Source organism: Gorilla gorilla, chromosome 23, assembly GCF_029281585.2.
Source record: "Gorilla gorilla gorilla isolate KB3781 chromosome 23, NHGRI_mGorGor1-v2.1_pri, whole genome shotgun sequence".
Classification (NCBI taxonomy): Eukaryota; Metazoa; Chordata; class Mammalia; order Primates; family Hominidae; genus Gorilla; species Gorilla gorilla.
The window spans coordinates 44,207,244-44,225,963 of NC_086018.1; the positions used below are offsets into that span (position 1 = coordinate 44,207,244).

At 46.7% G+C, this 18,720-nt stretch overlaps 1 protein-coding gene across 11 annotated transcripts in view; it reads left to right on the forward strand.

Moving 5' to 3' along the window:
• Positions 1–18,720, forward strand: part of PPARA (peroxisome proliferator activated receptor alpha) — a 93,520-nt gene that overhangs the window by 47,782 nt on the left and 27,018 nt on the right. For 7 of the 11 annotated variants that reach the window (XM_063704612.1, XM_055374351.2, XM_055374355.2 and 4 more), the window contains 2 exons: positions 168–417; positions 17,186–17,346. In XM_063704612.1, the coding sequence (XP_063560682.1) occupies positions 210–417; positions 17,186–17,346 (369 nt within the window). In that variant the 5' untranslated portion in view covers positions 168–209. The remainder of the gene's footprint in view (positions 1–167; positions 418–17,185; positions 17,347–18,720) is intronic. The other 4 variants (XM_031005426.3, XM_055374350.2, XM_055374353.2 and 1 more) reach the window with 1 other exon arrangement.

Here is an 18,720-nt window from a genome sequence, read left to right on the forward strand (position 1 = left end):
GAGCTTGCAGTGAGCCGAGATCGTGCCCCTGCACTCCAGCCTGGGCAACAGACTGAGACTCTGTCTCAAAAAAAAAAAAAAAAGAATAAATAAATAATAAAAAATAAAAACAAACAAGTGAACGTTGTTATACGTCAGTCTTACCAATTGTTCCTCTTTCCTCCCAGTAGCTTGGAGCTCGGCGGCACAACCGGCACCATCCAGTCGCGATGGTGGACACGGAAAGCCCACTCTGCCCCCTCTCCCCACTCGAGGCTGGCGATCTAGAGAGCCCGTTATCTGAAGAGTTCCTGCAAGAAATGGGAAACATCCAAGAGATTTCGCAATCCATCGGCGAGGATAGTTCTGGAAGCTTTGGCTTTACGGAATACCAGTATTTAGGAAGCTGTCCTGGCTCAGATGGCTCGGTCATCACGGGTAAGTGTGCTGTTTCCTAGAAAGTTTTATTTAGAAATGTTTCTTCCTCCAAGAAAACTGTTCTTTTTTTTTTTTTTTTTTTTTTTTTGAGACGGAGTCTCGCTCTGTCACCCAGGCTGGAGTGCAATGGCTCGATCTCGGCTCACTGCAAGCTCCGCCTCCTGGGTTCACACCATTCTCCTGCCTCAGCCTCCCGAGTAGCTGGGACTACAGGTGCCCACCACCACGCCCAGCTAATTTTTGTATTTTTAATAGAGACGGGGTTTCACTGTGTTAGCCAGGATGGTCTCGATCTCCTGACCTCATGATCTGCCCGCCTTGGCCTCCTAAAGTGCTGGGATTACAGGCGTGAGCCACCGCGCCCGGCTGAAAACTGTTCTCTTTAGCTGGAAAAGAAGTCACACTTTTTTCAAAGAAAGCTTCAGACGTGGTAAAGCATGACCTCCAGTGCCCCTGGGCCCTGGAAGGCGCATGTCATGGCTCACGGTGCCCCCTCTTGTGAAAGCCATGCACACATCAAACAGTGCTTGAGGTTCAGTCACGGGGAGCAGCTAAAGCACACAGACCCTAACCCCAGCAAGCCCGCGGGGGACAGCTAGACATTTTTAAGAGGAGACGTGTGCAAGGGTCTGCATAGAGGTACTGTTGGTAAGAGGGAAGGATGGGAAACAAGCTGTACATGCGTCAAACGGAAACAGATAAATTGGGATGCATTTATACAGTGGTATATACTTCATAGCAATTTAAAAGAACAGACTAGGCCAGGCGCGGTGGCTCACGCCTATAATCCCAGCACTTTGGAAGGCCGAGGCAGGTGGATCACTTGAGGTCAGGAGCTCGAGACCAGCCTGACCAACATGGTGAGGCCCCATCTATACAAAAAAAATTTAAAATTAAAAAAAAATTAGCCAGGCATGGTGGTGCACGCATGTGGTCCTAGCTACTCAGGATGCTGAGGGAGGAGGACCACTTGAGCCCAGGAGCTCGAGGCTGCCATGAGCTATGACTGCCACTGCACTCCAGCCTGGGTGACAGTGAGACCCTGTCTTTAAAAAAAAAATTTTTTTTTAAGCAACATTGAGTGAAAATAAACAAGCTTAATGAAATTTTTATGATCCAATTAATGTAAAATCTTTTATTTTTTATTTTTTGAGACAGAGTTTTGCTCTTGTTGCCCAGGCTGGAGTGCAGTGGTACGATCTCAGCCCACTACAATGTCCATCTTCCGAGTTCAAGCAGTTCTCCTGCCTCAGCCTCCCTAGTAGCTAGGATTACAGGCGCCCGTCACCATGCCGGGCTAATTTTTGCATTTTTAGTGGAGATGGGGTTTCACCGTGTTGGCCAGGCTGGTCTCAAACTCCTGACGTCAGGTGGTCCGTCTGCCTCAGCCTCCCAAAGTGCAGGGATCACAGGCATGAGCCACTGCACCCGGCCCAATTAAAATCTTTAACACTAAACAATGTAGTACATCACTGGTGGAAACAGACATACACCTACTGCAAAGGGCATCTCAGCTTTAAGGACTCAGTCACCTCCTGAGCAAGATGGAGGGAGAACTGGGGAGGGGTCCCATGGGGACTGTAATTCTCTCTAGGTTGTATATTTTTAAGAGACTTCAGCAGTGTGATAAACCTGGGTGGTGTGTACATGGGTATTACAGTCATGTTGCTTAATGACAGGGACAGGTTGTGAGAAATGCATCCTTAGGTGATTTCATCATTGTGTGAAAGTCATAGAGTACACTTAAACCCAGATGGTAGAGCCTGCTGCACACCGAGGCTCTGCGGTGCAGCCTGTTGCTCCCAGGCACGCACCTGTACAGCGTGTTACTGTACTGAACGGCGTAGGCCCCTGTGACACAATGGTAAGTATTTGTGTGTCTAAACATACCAAAACATATAATAGAAAAGGTTACAGCAAAAATACAGTATTATCATCTTATGGGACCATGATACCACAGTTGAACTTATGGTCTATTGTTGACCAAAATGTCACTGTGCAGTGTGTGACTATACAGAAATAAGCTCAGAGAAATTAAGTAACTTGGCTGGGCGCGGTGGCTCACGCCTGTAATCCCAACACTTTGGGAGGCTGAGGCAGGCGGATCACCCGAGGTCAGGAGTTCAAGACCAGTCTGGCCAACATGGCGAAACCCCATCTCTACTAAAGAATACAAAACATTAGCTGGGCGTGGTGGCAGGTGCCTGTAATCCCAGCTACTCTACTCAGGAGGCTGAGGCAGGGAGAATTGCTTGAACCCAGGAGGCAGAGGTTGCAGTGAGCAGAGATCATGCCACTGTACTCTAGCTTGGGCGACAGGGTGAGACTCCATCTCAAAAAAAAGTCGGGGCGTGGTGGCTCACGCCTGTAATCCCAGCACTTTGGGAGGCTGAGGTGGGCGGATCACTTGAGGTCAGGAGTTAAAGACCAGCCTGGTCAACATGGTGAAACTCCATCTCTACTGAAAATACAAAAATTAGCCAAGCATGGTGGTGCACACCTGTAATGCCTGGGCAACAGAGCAAGACTCCGTCTCAAAAAAAAAAAAAAAAAAAAAAAAGTAAGTAACCTGCCACGGTTCATACAGCCAGAAAGACACAGAGCTGGGCCTGGACCCCACCTCTCAGCTGGCTCTAGAGGGCTATTCTCTGCATGCTGGCATGATCGCGCCTTGTAAAAGGTGGCAGTGTTCTCAGCTTAGTCAATCAGGAATTGCAAGAGGCAAGTGAGCCCCTGAGGACTCTGGGGGGCCTTTGTGACCGAGCAGCTTTGGGAGCGACCCTGACAGACCTTTACAGGTGGTGCAAGTTTTGACTCCCTTTCTCCTGGCGCGTTAAGCAGAGGATAAGCGCTGTGGAGAGAGTGAAGGTGTGGGGAGATGATGGCCCCCAGAGCAGTGGGGAAGGGGACAGGGAGGCTGGAGGAGAGCAAGGAAAAGGCTCCGTGTCAGGTGGCGCCTTGAGTGGCCTGAGTAGGTTGCCTTGCAGTGAACCCGGGTTAATGGCCTTGACAATGACCGCATTGCTTCCTGAGCACTGCAGGCTGCCCACGCACCTCACACCTCGGCTTGCCTAAGCCCAGAGCAGCCTTTTGAGGTCGTTGTTATGTTTATTTAAGGAAGGAGGAAAGGAGGCAGGTCCCAGGACATCCTGACGTGCCGGAGATCAGCAGCCCGGAACCCAGCTCTTAACCCCACAACGTGGGACCTTTCTTCACCCATCACAGACACACCCCATGCTGGTTCACCGTTTTCCTATAATGACTATTTGTGCTATTTATCAGAAAAATCTTTTCCTTATGGATTTGAAAAGATTTATCTTGCTTTTGTTTTTCTTTTTTGCCTTTCTTTTTTAAGGCAGGCAGGCTCCCCCAGCCCCACCCCCAGGGTGAAAAATATAGTTCATTGTCTAGTAAAAGAGTTCAGAGATACACTTTTTCCTTTGGGTAAGATATACTCTAGAGCTTGTTCTGAAATATGGAATTTGTGTGAGCTGCGGGAGTGGGTGGGTCTGTGGCTCTAGCTCTGGAAAGTTCTTTCCTGGCAGTGGCCAGGAGGGCTGCCCAGCCCCCTCCTGCCTCCCCCGGCAGCTTAAACACAGGACCCCTTATTCTGTGCTCTCTCCTGACCCCCGGTCCTCATGCAGGAGGGAACCCTGCCCTTCTAGGGTCCTTTTCTAAAAGTAGTGTCTTTTAGGTCATTGTCAAGAACTATAATCTAAAATGTATTTTTAACTCATCTGGAAATTCTGACAGAGGTAAGGCTTGAGAATTTCCTGCATACTAGCCTTGTGGTCTATATAATCCATTAAAAGCCACATTTAACCCAATTCCACAGACTGAACTGTGCTTCCCATCTAAATAAATTAAAAGCAGGCCGGGCACGGTGGTCACGTGTGTAATCCCAGCACTTTGGGAGGTCGAGGCGGGTGGATCACCTGAGGTCACGAGTTCGAGACCAACCTGGCCAACATGGTGGAACCTCATCTCTACTAAAAATACAAAAAAATTAGCTGGGCGTGCAGGCGTGCACCTCTTAAGCTTAAGGACATATTTCTTATGATACAATTAATGTAAAATATTTTATTTTTTATTTATTTTTTGAGACAGAGTTTCACTCTTGCTGCCCAGGCTGGAGTGCAGTGGTGTGATCTCGGCCTGTAATCCCGGCTGCTCAGGAGGCTGAGGCAGGAGAGTTGCTTGAATCCAGGAGGCGGAGGTTGCAGTGAGCCAAGATCACACCACTGCACTCCAGCCTGGGCAACAGAGTGAGACTCCGTCTTTAAATAAATAAATAAGTAAATAGCGAGGGTTCAGGGTAGGAGAAGAAGGGTTCCAAATTTGTTTTGAACCAATTCCAAGGAACTTTATGGCAAAAAGAAAAAAAAGGGGAACTTACAAAAAGTGACCACACTGAAGCATCCTGGTCACCCATCCCTGGTTTTGACCCCCAGCCTTTAAAGTAGCAAGTGGCTGATAACCCATTTCTTATTTCCCCGTCAGCATTTCCTCACTGTTATTCATACATGTGGTCATTTGTACTCATCTCACAATTCTTAAAACCTCTTTCCTCCCTTCCAGGTTTTACTGAACTGTTACTGCGAAGTCTGAGAGATGAGGTCATTTAATATTATTTCTTATTTGTAAATTTGATCGTTCATATTTGTACCTAATCTGATCTTTTGGGTAATATTCCTAGTTATGTAGACTGGTCTCTCAGAAGAGCCGGATATTAAATGCACTACTTTAAACTTTACACCCAGGAGACCGGATGAGTGAGGCTGGTTCACTCGGCCAACGTACCATTTTATCCCTGCTTTTTCTTCCCGGCTTTATTGCCATAATTGACATACAATAAACTGCATGTATTTAAAGTATAGAATCTGTTGGGTGTACACACACACGCATCTGTGAAACCATCATCACACTCAAAATAGTGATGTAGAAATTTTGCTCCTTAGTTCAACTAAATCTGGGTTCTTGTGTCATGACCAGGAAAAATTAGGCACGTGGACACGTTGAAGGGTGAGGAGAGCAGTATTGGGCGAAAAGGAAAAAAGAAAAAAACTCTCAGCAAAGCTAGAGGGGATCCTGCCAATGGGTTCCCAGCTCACAGACTGATTAGCAGGCCACCACACATGAGCTGGAGGCCAGGCTCCTCCCGCTGCACAAGGTGAGAACTTCCCGTGGCTCCACCCCATTCTCCCAATGCCCAGGTGGGTCCCCATCCCTTGCGGGCCTGTCCAGACAAGGGAACCCTGGGCAGGTTCCCTCATCTACACAAAAGCATCTGAGGTAAACACTTGTGGGGCAGGTTGCAGATTCTCTGGGGACGCCCCCCTTATCTGCCTCCTGCATCTATCAGTAGTGCCTCTGTCTGTCACCCCTAAAGTTTACTTGTGCTGTTTCTAATTCCTCTTTCCCCAGCCCCGTGCCTCCCTGCCTCCCTCCCCCAGTAAACCATGAATCCACTTTCTATCATTCTAGGTTGCTTTATATTTCCTAGAATTTTATGTAAATAGAATCATACAGCACGTACTCTTTCTAGGCTGGCTTCTTTCACTCTGCAGAATGGCTGTGAGACTCATCTGCATTGCAGCAAGCATCAATAGTTCATTCTTCTTCATCCATCATTGGACATAGCACAGTTTGCTGATTCACACACCTGTTGATGAGCATTTAGGTTGTTTCTAGCTTGTGGCTATTACAAATAAAGTTGCTATGAACATTCACGTACAAGTCTCTGTACAATCCTCTGCTTTCGTTTCTTTTGAATAAATACCTAGGAATATGATGGCTGGAACAGATGGCAGGTGTTTGTGTAACTTTTTAAGAAACTGCCAAAATCTTTTCCAACATTTCGGAAAAATCTTCGAAAATGCTGTACTATTTTATATTCCCACTGGCAGTATATGGGGGAGTTCCAGTTCCTCCATACCCTCATCAACATGAGACATGATCAGTCTTTTTAATTTTAACCATGTCAGTAGGTGTGTGATGGTCTCTCACTGTGGTGGTTTTTATTTGCACTTCCCTGGTGATGTTAAGCATCTTTTCCTATGCTTATTTGCCATATATCTTCTTTGGTGACATTTCTGTTCAAATCTTTTGCTCATTTTTTAATTGAGTTGCTTGTCTACTATTCACTATTGAACATTATTTATATATTTTGAATACAAATACTTTATCAGACATGTGATCTACAAATATTTTCCCCAGTGTGTGGCTTGTCTTTCTTTTCTTTCTACTAATAGTATCTTTAAAAAAAATTTTTGTTTGTTTGTTTTGTTTTGTTTTTGAGATAGGGTCTCAATCTGTTGTCCAGGCTAGAGTGCAGTGGTGCGATCATGGCTTACTGCAGCCTTGACCTCTTGGGCTCAGGAAACCCTCCAACCTCAGCCTCCCGAGTAGCTGGGACCACAGGTGTGTACCACCATGCTTGGCTAATTTTTTTTTTGTAGATATGGAGACTCGTTGTGTTGCCAGGGGTGGTCTTGAATTCCTGGACTCAAGCGACCCTCCCACCTCCGCCTCCCAAAGTGCTGGGATTACAGGTGTGAGCCATCATGCCAGACCAGTTCTTAATTTTGATGAAGTCCAATTTATCAATGTCCTTTTTTTATGGATACTTCATTTATTTATTTATTTATTTGAGAGAGGGTCTCACCCTGAGCCCAGGCTGGAGTTCAGTGGCATGATCTCAGCTCACTGCAGCCTCAACCTCCCAGGCCCAGGTAATCCTCCTACTTCAGCCTCCCAAGTAGCTGAGACTACAGGTACCCGCCACCACGCCCGGGTAAGTTTTTTGTATTTTTTTGTAGAGACGGGGTTTCGCCATGTTGCCCAGGTTGGTCTCAAACTCCTGGGCTCAAGCGATCTGCCCATCTCAGCCTCCCAAAGTGTTGGGATTACAGGCGTGAGCCACTATGCCTAGCCATATATATATATATATATATATATATATTTTTTTTTTTTTTTTTTTTTTTTTTTTTGAGACAGAGTCTCACTCTGTTGCCCAGGCTGGAGTGCAGTGGTGCAATCTCAGCTCACTGCAACCTCCTTCTCTGAGGTTCAAGTAATTCTCATGCCTCAGCCTCTTTAGTAGCTGGGATTACAGGCATGTGCTACCAGGCCCAGCTAATTACCGGCCTTATATTTTTGAACTCTGTTTAAAACATTTAGGTGCATAAACATTCAGGCTTGTTATATTCTGTTGATGAACTGAACCTTTTATTATTATGAAATTGTTGTTTTAATCCATGGTAAAATTATTTGTTCTGAACACTACTTTGTCTGTTATTGATGTAGCCACTGCAGCTTTCTTTTGATTGGTGTTAACATGGTATATCTTTTCCCATTCTTTTTCTTTTAACTGGTTTGTGTCTTTATATTATGGTTTGATTTAAATCTATTATCTCACAATTTGTTCTCTTTGGTACATCTTTGTTTTGTTCCCTTTTCCTCTTTTTATGCCTTCTGTTGAATTAATTGAGTCTTTTTTGTTTTGTTTCATTTAATTTTGTTTTTTGAGACGGAGTCTCTCTCTGTCTCCAGGCTGGAGTGCAATGGTGCTATCTCTGCTCACTGCAACCTCCGCCTCCTGGGTTCAAGCAATTCTTCTGCCTCATCCTCCTGAGTAGCTAGGATCGCAGGTGTGCACCACCATGCCTGGCTAATTTTTTTTTTTTTTTTTGTATTTTTACTAGAGACGGGGTTTCACCATGTTGGTCAGGCTGGTCTCAAACTCCTGACCTTGTGATCTGCCTGCCTTGGCCTCCCAAAATGCTGGGATTATAGGCGTGAGCCACCGCACCCAGCCTAATTGAGTCATTTTTAAGATTCCACTTTATCTCCTTTGTTGGCTTATTATTTATAACACCTTCTGGTGTTATTTTAGTAGTTGCTTTAGGGTTTATAGTGTATCTCTCTAACGTCTCCCAGTCTACCTTCCAGTGGTACCATAATATCTTACAGATATTATAAGAACTTTATGACAGTATACTTTCATTTTTCCCTTCATGCACTTGTGGTAATGTTTCACATAATTTTATTTATTTACCTACATTATAAATATTACAATGTGTTATTGTTTTACATAGACAGCCGGTTATCTTTTTAAGATAGTAGTAAGAAAAGTTTTTTACATTTACCCACATAATTACCTTTTCTAGTGCTATATACCTTTGTATAAATCCAGATTTCCATCTGCTATCATTTTCCTTCTGCCTGAAAGACTTCCTATGATATTACCCGTAATATGGCTCTACTGGTAACGAATTACTAGCTTTTGTATGTCTGAAAAATTCTTCATATAACCTTCATTCTAGAAAGCATGTGATTCAAAGGGCAGGGCACAGTGGTTCATGCCTGTAATTCCAGCACTTTGGGAGGCCAAGGCGGGTGGATCACCTGAGGTCAGGAGTTCAAGACCAGCCTGACCAATAAGGTGAAACCCTGTCTCTACTGAAAATACAAAAATTAGCTGGGCATGGTGGCTCATGCCTATAGTCCCTGCTACTTGGGAGGCTGAGACAGGAGAATTGCTTGAACCCAGGAGGCAGAGGTTGCAGTGAGCCAAGATCACGCCACTGCACACCAGCCTGGGTGACAGAGCAAGACTCCATCCCCCTGCAAAAAAAAGAAAAAGAAAAAGAAAAAAGTATGTGATTCTACATTGGCAATTTTTTTTTTTTTTTTTTTGAGACAGAGTCTCGCTCCATCACCCAGTCTGGAGTGCAGTGGCGCCATCTTGGCTCACTGCACGCTCCGCCTCCCAGGTTCACACCATTCTCCTGCCCCAGCCTCCCAAGTAGCTGAGACTACAGGCGCCCACCACCACACCCGGCTAATTTTTTTGTATTTTTTAGTAGAGACGGGGTTTCACCATGTTAGCCAGGATGGTCTCAATCTCCTGACCTCATGATCCGCCCACCTCGGCCTCCCAAAGTGCTGGGATTACAGGCATGAGCCACCGAGCCTGGCCACTTTTTTTCTTTAAATGCTTTTAAGATGTTCCTACTATCTTCTTGTTTTTAATTAATTTCTTATTATTATTGTTATTATTTTTAGAGACGGTCTTGCGCTGATGCCGAGGCTGGAGTGTGCTAGTGCCATCATAGCTCACTGCAGTCTCAAACACCTGGTCTCAAGCAATCGTCCTGCCTCAGCCTCCTGAGGAACTAGGACTAGCGGTATATACCACCACGCCCAGCCAATTTTAAAAATTTTTTATAGAGGTGGAGACTCGCTATGTTGACCAGGCTCCTCTCGAACTCCTGGCCTCAAGCAATCCTCCTACCTCTGCCTCCCGAAGTGTTGGGATTACAGGGATTACAAGTGTGAGCCACTGTGCCGTTCCCCACTGTCTTCTGGCTTGCGTCGTTTCTAAAAGAAACTTGTTGTCATCCTTATTTTTGTTTCTCTACATGTTATATGTCCTCTTTGTCTGGTTGCTTTATTTATTAATTTTAGTTTAATTTTTAATTGACAAATAATAATTGTATTTTTATGGGGCACAATGTGATGTTTTGGTCTATGTTTACATTGTGGAATGTGTAAATCAAGCTAGTGAACATATCCACCACCTCACACACTTACCATTTTTTGTGTGTCGTGAGAACATGTAAAGGCTGCTCCTTGAGGCCAGGCCCAATCCCAGCAATTTGGGAGGCCGAGGCGAGTGGATCACTTGAGGTCAGGTGTTCAAGACTAGCCTGGCCAACATGGTGAAACCCCGTCCCTACTAAAAACACAAAAATCAGCCAGGCATGGTGGTACATGCCTGTAGTCCTAGCTACTTGGGAGGCTGAGGCAGGAGAATCATTTAAACCCAAGAGGCAGAGGCTGCAGTGAGCCAAGATCATGCTACTGCACTCCAGCCTGGGCAACAGAGCAAGACTCCATCTCAAAAAAAAAAAAGTCTATTCCTTGAGCAATTTTGAAATACACAATACATCATTGTTAATTATGGTCACCATAGTGGGTAGTAGATCACTAAATCTTATTCTTCCTGTCTAACTAAAACTTTTTTTCCTTTTGACCAACATCTCCCCATTCCCTCCCTCAACCTCAGCCCCTGATAACCACCATTCCACTCTCTACTGCTATGAGTTTGACCTTTTTAGATTTCACATATGAGATCACATGGTATTTGTCTTTCTGTGCCTGGCTTATTTTACTTAGCATAATACCTTCCAGATTTACCCATGTTGTTGCAAATGGAATTTCCTTCTTTTTTAAGGCTGAATAGTATTCGTGTGTGTGTGTGTGTGCGCGCGCGTGTGTGTGTGTATCACATTTTCTTTATCTCTTCATTCATTAATGATCATTTAGGATGATTCCACATCAGGCTACTGTGTATAGTGCCGCAGTAAACATGGAAGTGTAGACATCTCTTCAGCATACTGCTTCCAATCTCTTTGGATATAAACCCAGAAGTGGGATTGCTGGATCATATGTAGTGCTATTTTTGTTTTTTTGAGAAACCTCCGTACTTATTTTCCATAATGCTATTCTAATTCACAATACTACCAACAGTGGACATGGGTTCTTTTTTCTCTACATGCTTGCCAACCACTTGTTATCTTTTATCTTTTTATATATCTCGCTGCTTCTAAACTTTTTTCTTTCTTACCAATTCTGAACCATTTGATGGTTTCTTCCTTTACGCTTCTTGTGCTTGAGGTTCATTGGGCATCTGGGATCAGTGCACTTATTGTTTTCATCAAATTCAGAAGGTTAGGCCATTATTTCTTCAAACTTTTTTGTCCTTCTCTGTCTACCTTTGAGAGCTCCAATTATACGTACATTAGGCCACTTGAAGTTGTCATACAGTTCACTAATGCTAAGTTCTTTTTTTAAGTCTTGTTTCTGTGTTTCATTTTGGACACTTTCTATTGCTACATCTTCAAATTTACTAATTTTTTCTTCTGCAATATCTAATCTGCTCCTAATCCTATCCAGTGTATTTTCCATATTAGACACTGTAGTTTTCATAACTAGAAGCATGATTTGGTTCTGTTTTCACCCATGCATCGATATAACATGTCCAGTCTTTCACTCAGCTTCTTAAACATTTAGAATATGGTCAGAATAACTTTTTTTGCTGTTTTATTTTAGAGACAGGGTCTCACTTTGTTACTCAGGCTGGAGCGCAGTGGCATGATCACAGCTCACTGCAGCCCCAACCTCCTCGTCTCAAGGAATCCTCCCACCTCAGCCTCCTATGTAGCTGGGACCACAGGTACACACCACCACACCTGGCTAATTTTTAAATTTTTTGAAGAGACGGGTCTCACTTTGTTGCCCAGACTGGTCTCAAACTCCTGGGTTCAAACAATCCTCCGGCCTTGGCCTCCCAACGTGTTGGGATTACAGGCATGAGCCACTGTACCCAGCCCAGAATAACTTTTTAAAAATGCCTTGAGGCCGAGGTTGGGAAATAATCTGAGGTCGGGAGTTCGAGACCAGCCTGACCAACATGGAGAAACCCCATCTCTACAAAAAATACAAAATTAGCCAGGCACAGTGGCACATGCCTGTAATCCCAGCTACTTGGGAGGCTGAGGCAGGAGAATTGCTTGAACCCGGGAGGCAGAGGTTGTGGTGAGCCGAGATCACACCATTGCACTCCAGCCTGGGCAACAAGAGCGAAACTCCATCTCAAAAAAAAAAAAAAAACTCTTAGCCACAATTTCTATCATCTGTGTCACTTCTGAGTCCCTTTCTATTCGGTTATTTTTCTCCTTGTCATGGGTCATATTTTTCTGATTCTTCATGTGTCCTGTAATTTTCTTTTCTTTTTTTTTTTTTGGAGATGGAGTCTTACTCTCTCACCCAGGCTGGAGTGCGATGGCACAATCTCGGCTCACTGCAACCTCCACCTCCTGGGTTCAAGTGATTCTCCTGCCTCAGCCTCCCAGGTAGCTGGGATTACAGGCGCTCACCACCATGCCCAGATAATTTTTTGTATTTTTAGCAGAGACAGGGTTTCACCATGATGGCCAAGCTGGTTTTGAACTCTTGACCTCAAGTGATCCGCCCACCTCAGCCTCCCAAAGTGCTAGGATTACAGGCATGAGCCACCGTGCCTGGCCAATTGTTTTCACTGGATGTCATATGTTGGGAACTTTATTGGGTGATGGACATTTTTGATTTCCTATAAATATTCTTGAACTTTGTTCTGGGATACAATTAAGTTACTTGGAAAATCTTTGATCCTTTCAGGTCCTGTTTTTCAGCTTTATTAGATGGGACTATCACAGTGTTTGTTTTAGAGATAACTTTGCCCCACTGCTGAGGCAAAACCACTTTGAGCTCTTCACCTGATGCCCCATGACTTCAGTGATCTTCCACTGTGGGAGGCGAGAGCAGGACTATATCCAGCTCCATGTGGGCCCCAGGCAGCATTCACTATCATCATTTCAGGTTGCTACTGAAGTATCCCTTTTTCAGGCTCTCAGTTGGCAGAGCAAATACATATATGTATACATACTAACCTATGTCTATACAGGAATCTATCGGTATTTCTGTCTGTGGCCATCTGTATCTGTATGAAGCCAAACATGAGTGTGTGCTGATGTCTCCAGCCCTCATCTGTTACCAGATGGATCGTTCTAGCCTCCTCCACTTGCCTACCTGTCAACTTCACCATTCCTTGAATTCATTGTTCATTTTCAGTATACCTGTACAGTGGCATCAGAATTGTTAACCCACACCCTGTGGGAAAAAAACTGCATCAGCTAGAGCACAGTGTTTACGGCCAGATCCTTTTGCCTTTAGTCTTACAGATTCCAATCATTCCAAATTATTCAGTGCAGCGCCTTTCCGCACCTGCGCCCACTTTTTTCCCTGAGATTGTTTCCTACATTCGTAGCACAGTTAGATTGTTTTGTTACATTCTGCATTTCACCCTGGGATCCTCCAACCTCCTAAGTTATTTTTGTTTTATTTGCACACATTAGGTTCAATCTGAACTATAAAGTTCTGTGGGTTTTCACAAATGCGTAGTGTCATGTATCCACCACTACATTTTCCTTCTCTCTCTTTCTTGCTTTCTCGCCTTCTTGTCTCGCTCTGTCACCCAGGCTGGAGTGCAGTGGCACAATCTCGGCTCACTACAACCTCCATCTCCTGGGTTCAAGCCATTCTGCTGCCTCAGCTTCCCGAGTAGCTGGGACTACAGGCACGCACCACCACCCCTGGCTAATTTTTTGTATTTTTACAAAATACAAAAGACGACGTTTCACTGTGTGGGCCAGGCTGGTCTCGAACTCCTGACCTCGTGATCCACCTACCTCAGCCTCCCAAAGTGTTGGGATTACAGGCGTGAGCCACCACACCCGGTCTCTCCCCTCCCCTCCCCTTCCCTTCCCTCCCCTCCCCTCCCCTTCCCTTCCCTCCCCTCCCCTCCCCTTCCCTTCCCCTCCCCTCCCCTTCCCTTCCCCTCCCCTCCCCTCCCCTTCCCTTCCCCTCCCCTCCCCTTCCCTTCCCCTCCCCTCCCCTCCCCTTCCCTTCCCTCTCCTTCCCTTCCCTCCCCTCCCCTCTCCTCCCCTCCCCTCCCCTCCCCTTCCCTTCCCCTCCCCTCCCCTTCCCTTCCCCTCCCTTCCCTTCTTTCTCTTTCCCTTCTTTCTCTTTCCCTCTCCTCTCCTCTCCTCTCCTCTCCTCTCCTCTCCTTTGATGGAGGTCTCACTGTGACACCCAGGCTGGAGTACAGTGGCAGCATAATCTCAGCTCACTGTAGCCTCAGCCTCCCAGGGCTCAGGTGATCCTCCCACCTCAGCCTCCCAAGTAGCTGGGATTACAGGTGCACACTGCCGAGCCCAGCAAATTTTTGAATTTTTTGTAAAGATAGGGTGTTGCCCAGGTTGGTCTCAAACTCCTGAGCTCAAGTTATCTGCCAGCCTCGGCCTCCCAAAGTGCTGGGATGACAGGCATGAGCTACCGTGCCCAGACCACTGTTACATTTTCATATGAATAGTTTCACCACATCAAAAAACCCCGTGCTTCACCTATTCAACCCTGCCTCTCCCACCCCCAGCCAGCCCAGAAATGGTTCTTTTTACCATTGCTATAATTTTGCCTTTTCCAGAACGCCATGAATTTGAAATCATATAGTATGTAGCCTTTTCAGACTGGCTTCTTTCATAGCAATATGCATTTAAGAGTCATCCATGTCTTTCCATGGCTTGATATCTCATTTCTTTTTACACTGAATGAGTTCCCACTGTCTGTTTGTACCACAGTTTGTATATCTATTCACCTATCTAAGGGCATCTTGGTTGCTTCCAATTTTTGGCAATTAATAAAGCTGGCCATGCACAGTGGCTCACACCTGTAATCCCAGCATTTTGGGAGGCCAAGGCGGGCAGATCACTTGAGGTCAGGAGTTTGAGGCCAGCCTGGCCAACATGGTGAAACGCTGTCTCTATTAAAAATACGAAAATTAGCCGGGCGTGGTAATGGGCACCTGTAATCCCAGCTACTTGGAAGGCTGAGGCAGGAGAATCACTTGAACCTGGAGGCAGAGGTTGCAGTGAGCTGAGATCGTGCCACTACACTCCAGCCTGGGTGACAGAGTGAGACTCTGTCCCAAAAAGAAAAAGAATAAAGCTGCTGTAAACATGTGTAGGTTTTGTGTGGACAGAAGTTTTCAAATCAGTTGGACAAATACCTAAGAGTGTGATTCCATCATACAGTAAAACTGCTTTGCTTTAACAGAAACTGCCAGAATGTCCTCCAAGGGGGCTGTCTCATGTTGCATTCCCACCAGCAATGAATGGGGGTTCCTGTTGCTCCACATCCTCACCAGATTTGATGATGTCAGTTTTGTGGATTTTAGTCATCCTAGTAGGTGTGTGGTGACACCACATTGTTGTTCTCATTCTCAGTGCCCCGATGACATATCATGCTGAGCATCGTTTCATATGCTTACTTGCCATCTGTATATCGTCCTTGCTGAAGTGACTGTTCAGATGTTCAGATCTTTTGCCCATTTTCTTTTTTTTTTTTTCCTTTTGAGACGGAGTCTTGCTCTGTCGCCAGGCTGGAGTGCAGTGGCACGATCTCAGCTCACTACAACCTTTGCCTCCCGGGTCCAAGCGATTCCCCTGCCTCAGCCTCCCAAGTAGCTGGGACTACAGGCACGCACCACCATGGCAAGCTAATTTTTTCTTTTTTTTTTTCTTTTTTCTTTTTTTTTTTTTTTGAGATGAAGTCTCGCTCTGTCACCCAGGCTGGAGTGCATTGGTGCGATCTTGGCTCACTGCAAGCTCCGCCTCCTGGGTTCACGCCATTCTCCTGCCTCAGCCTCCCGAGTAGCTGAGACTACAGGCGCCCCCACCACGCCCGGCTAATTTTTTTGTGTTTTTAGTAGAGACGGAGTTTCACTGTGTTAGCCAGGATGGTCTTGATGTCCTGACCTCGTGATCCGCTTGCTCCAGCCTCCCAAAGTGCTGGGATTACAGGCGTGAGCCACCACGCCTAGCCCCCATTTTTCAATTGAGTTGTTTGTTTTAAGACCTCTTTGTATATTACCACATGTGTATTGAAAATATTTTCTCCCAGTCTGTGGCTTGTCTTTAATTTTCTTAGCAATGTCTTTTGCAGAGCAGAAGGTTTCATTAGCTTTCATAGATTCCAACTTATATTTTCTCTTTCACGGATTGTGCATTTGGTGTTGCCCACACAGATTTTTATACTGTATTCTGGTGCCATTTACTGAGTTAACAATTGTGGAAGAACTGGAAGAAAGGAAGCAAACAAAACGAGTTCTGCGTGGCACTGTCAGCGTGGGGGCATGGGGAGTCCTGCAGGGTGAGGTATGGGCGGTATGGCAAGGCGCGGGCCCACAGGTGTGCAGGTCTGGAGATGTGTGCAGCGGAGATGTGCGGGCCCGAGATGTGCGGGTCCGATGTGTGGGTCCGGAGATGTGCGGGTACCCAGAGGTGCAGATCGGAAATGTGGGGGTCCGGAGGAAATGTGCGGATCAGGAGAAGTGCCACTCCCGAGATGTGCGGATCGGAGATGTGGAGGGCTAGGAGATGCGTGGGTCCGGAGATGCGCAGATCAGGAGATGGGCGAATCAGAGATGCGCGGGTCCGGAAATGTGCGGAGCGGAGATGTGCGGATCAGGAGATGTTGGGGGGTCAGGAGCTGCGGGGGTCCAGAGATGCGGGGGTCTGGTGATGTGCGGGTCTGGAGATGTGCAGAGCAGAGCAAAGATGAGCTGATCGGAGATGCCCGGGTCCGGGGATCCACGGGTCCGGAGACGCGCGGGTCCGGAGATGCGTTGATCCAGAGATGTGCGGGTCCAAAGATGTGCGAATCTGAAGACGTGTGGATGGGAGATGTGCAGGTCCGGAGATGCGCGGGGCGGAGATGGGCGGATCGGAGATGCTCAGATCGAAGATGTGGGAATGAGGAGATGTGCGGGGCGGGATGTGTGGATGGGAGACGCGCGGGCCCGGAGATATGCGGCGCGGAGATGTGCGGGTCCAGGGATGTGTGATCTGAGGTGTGTGGGTCCCTGAGCTCGGGGTCAGCTCAGCAGCAGTGAGAGCGAGCATGCTGGCTTTGGGAGCACAGCACAATGGCAGCTGTAGGAGTGCAAGAGGGTGTGACCCAGAGGCAGGGCCCGGCCCCGCGTGGGTGTTCTGAGGTTTATGCCTCAGCACTAGAAGCCTCATATGCGAAATCACATCTTCATAGACCCGGTTCAGACACAGGACAGTGATGCCTGGACTATTCATCCGTCTCTCCTCTTTTTCCCCAGACACGCTTTCACCAGCTTCGAGCCCCTCCTCGGTGACTTATCCTGTGGTCCCCGGCAGCGTGGACGAGTCTCCCAGTGGAGCACTGAACATCGAATGTAGAATCTGCGGGGACAAGGCCTCAGGCTACCATTACGGAGTCCACGCGTGTGAAGGCTGCAAGGTAGAGGGGAGCTGGAACAGGGCCCGGTGGCCGCCACCATCAACTACTTATAGTTACTTTTATAGCAAATGGCAGTCATTACTGAGAGATTGCAGAAAGTCCCGGATAAGAAACTGACTTCAGGCCAGGCGCGGTATCTCACGCCTATAATTCCAGCACTTTGGGAGACCGAGATGGGTGGATCACCTGAGATCAGGAGTTCGAGACCAGCCTGGCCAACATGATGAAACCCTGTCTCTACTAAAAATACAAAAAAAATTAGCCAGGCGTGGTGGTGGGCGCCTGTAAGCCCAGCTACTCGAGAGGCAAAGACAGGAGAATCGCTTGAACCCAGGAGCCAGAGGTTGCAGTGAGCCAAGATTGCGCCACTGCACTCCAGCCTGGGCAACAAGAGTGAGACTCCGTCTTAAAAAAAAAAAAGAAAAAAGAAAAGGAAACTGACCTCAGTGATAGATTAGCCTCTCTTTACAGCACAGAACCCCTGAGAGCATAAGCCCTGCTGTGAACTGCGTATTTGAGGAATCTAGCTTGTACGCCCCTTATGAGAATCTAATACTTGATGTTCCAAGGTGGAACACTTTCATCCTGAAACTATCCCTCCCCACCCCCATCTGTGGAAAAATTGTCTTCCATGAAACGGGTCCCTGGTGCCAAAAAGGTTGGGGATTGCTGCTTTAGAGAGTCTAGGACAAATGGTTCCTCTGCGCTTTGTAAATACTTAGAGAAGTGTGTTCTTTAAAAGAAAATAAGTCACATTGGACCAGGTGCAGTGGCTCACGCCTGTAATCTCAGCACTTTGGGAGGCCGAGGCAGCTGGATCACCTGAGGTCAGGAGTTCAAGACCAGCCTGGCCAACATTGTGAAACCCTGTCTCTACTAAAAATACAAAAATTAGCCAGGTGTGGTGGTGGGTGCCTGTAATCCCAGCTACTTGGGAGGCTGAAGCAGGAGAATTGCTTGAACCCAGGAGGCGGAGGTTGCAGTGAGCTGAGATCGAGCCATTGCACTCCAGCCTAGGCGACAAGAGTAAAACTTCATCTCAAAAAAAAAAAGAGAGAAAAGAAAATAAGCCACATTAAGAACATCACTTCATTCGAATACAAGACAGAGAGCTGTTACCGTTGATCTCTGGAGCCTCCCTGAAGGCCAGGTGGGGCAGGTGTTCTTATGCTCCTGCCGGGGAAATTGGCCATCAGAGACACAGAGTATCTTGCTTAGGGTCCCACAGCCCCCAGCAGCAGGGACTGGAACCAGAGACTGGCTGCTCCTGCCCCCCAGCAGTTCCTTCCTGCACATCAGGGGCTTCTCCACCTGATTCAAGCGACAGGAACCCCCTGTGCATCTTCATCCTCCTGCTGGCTCAGCCTGCCCTAA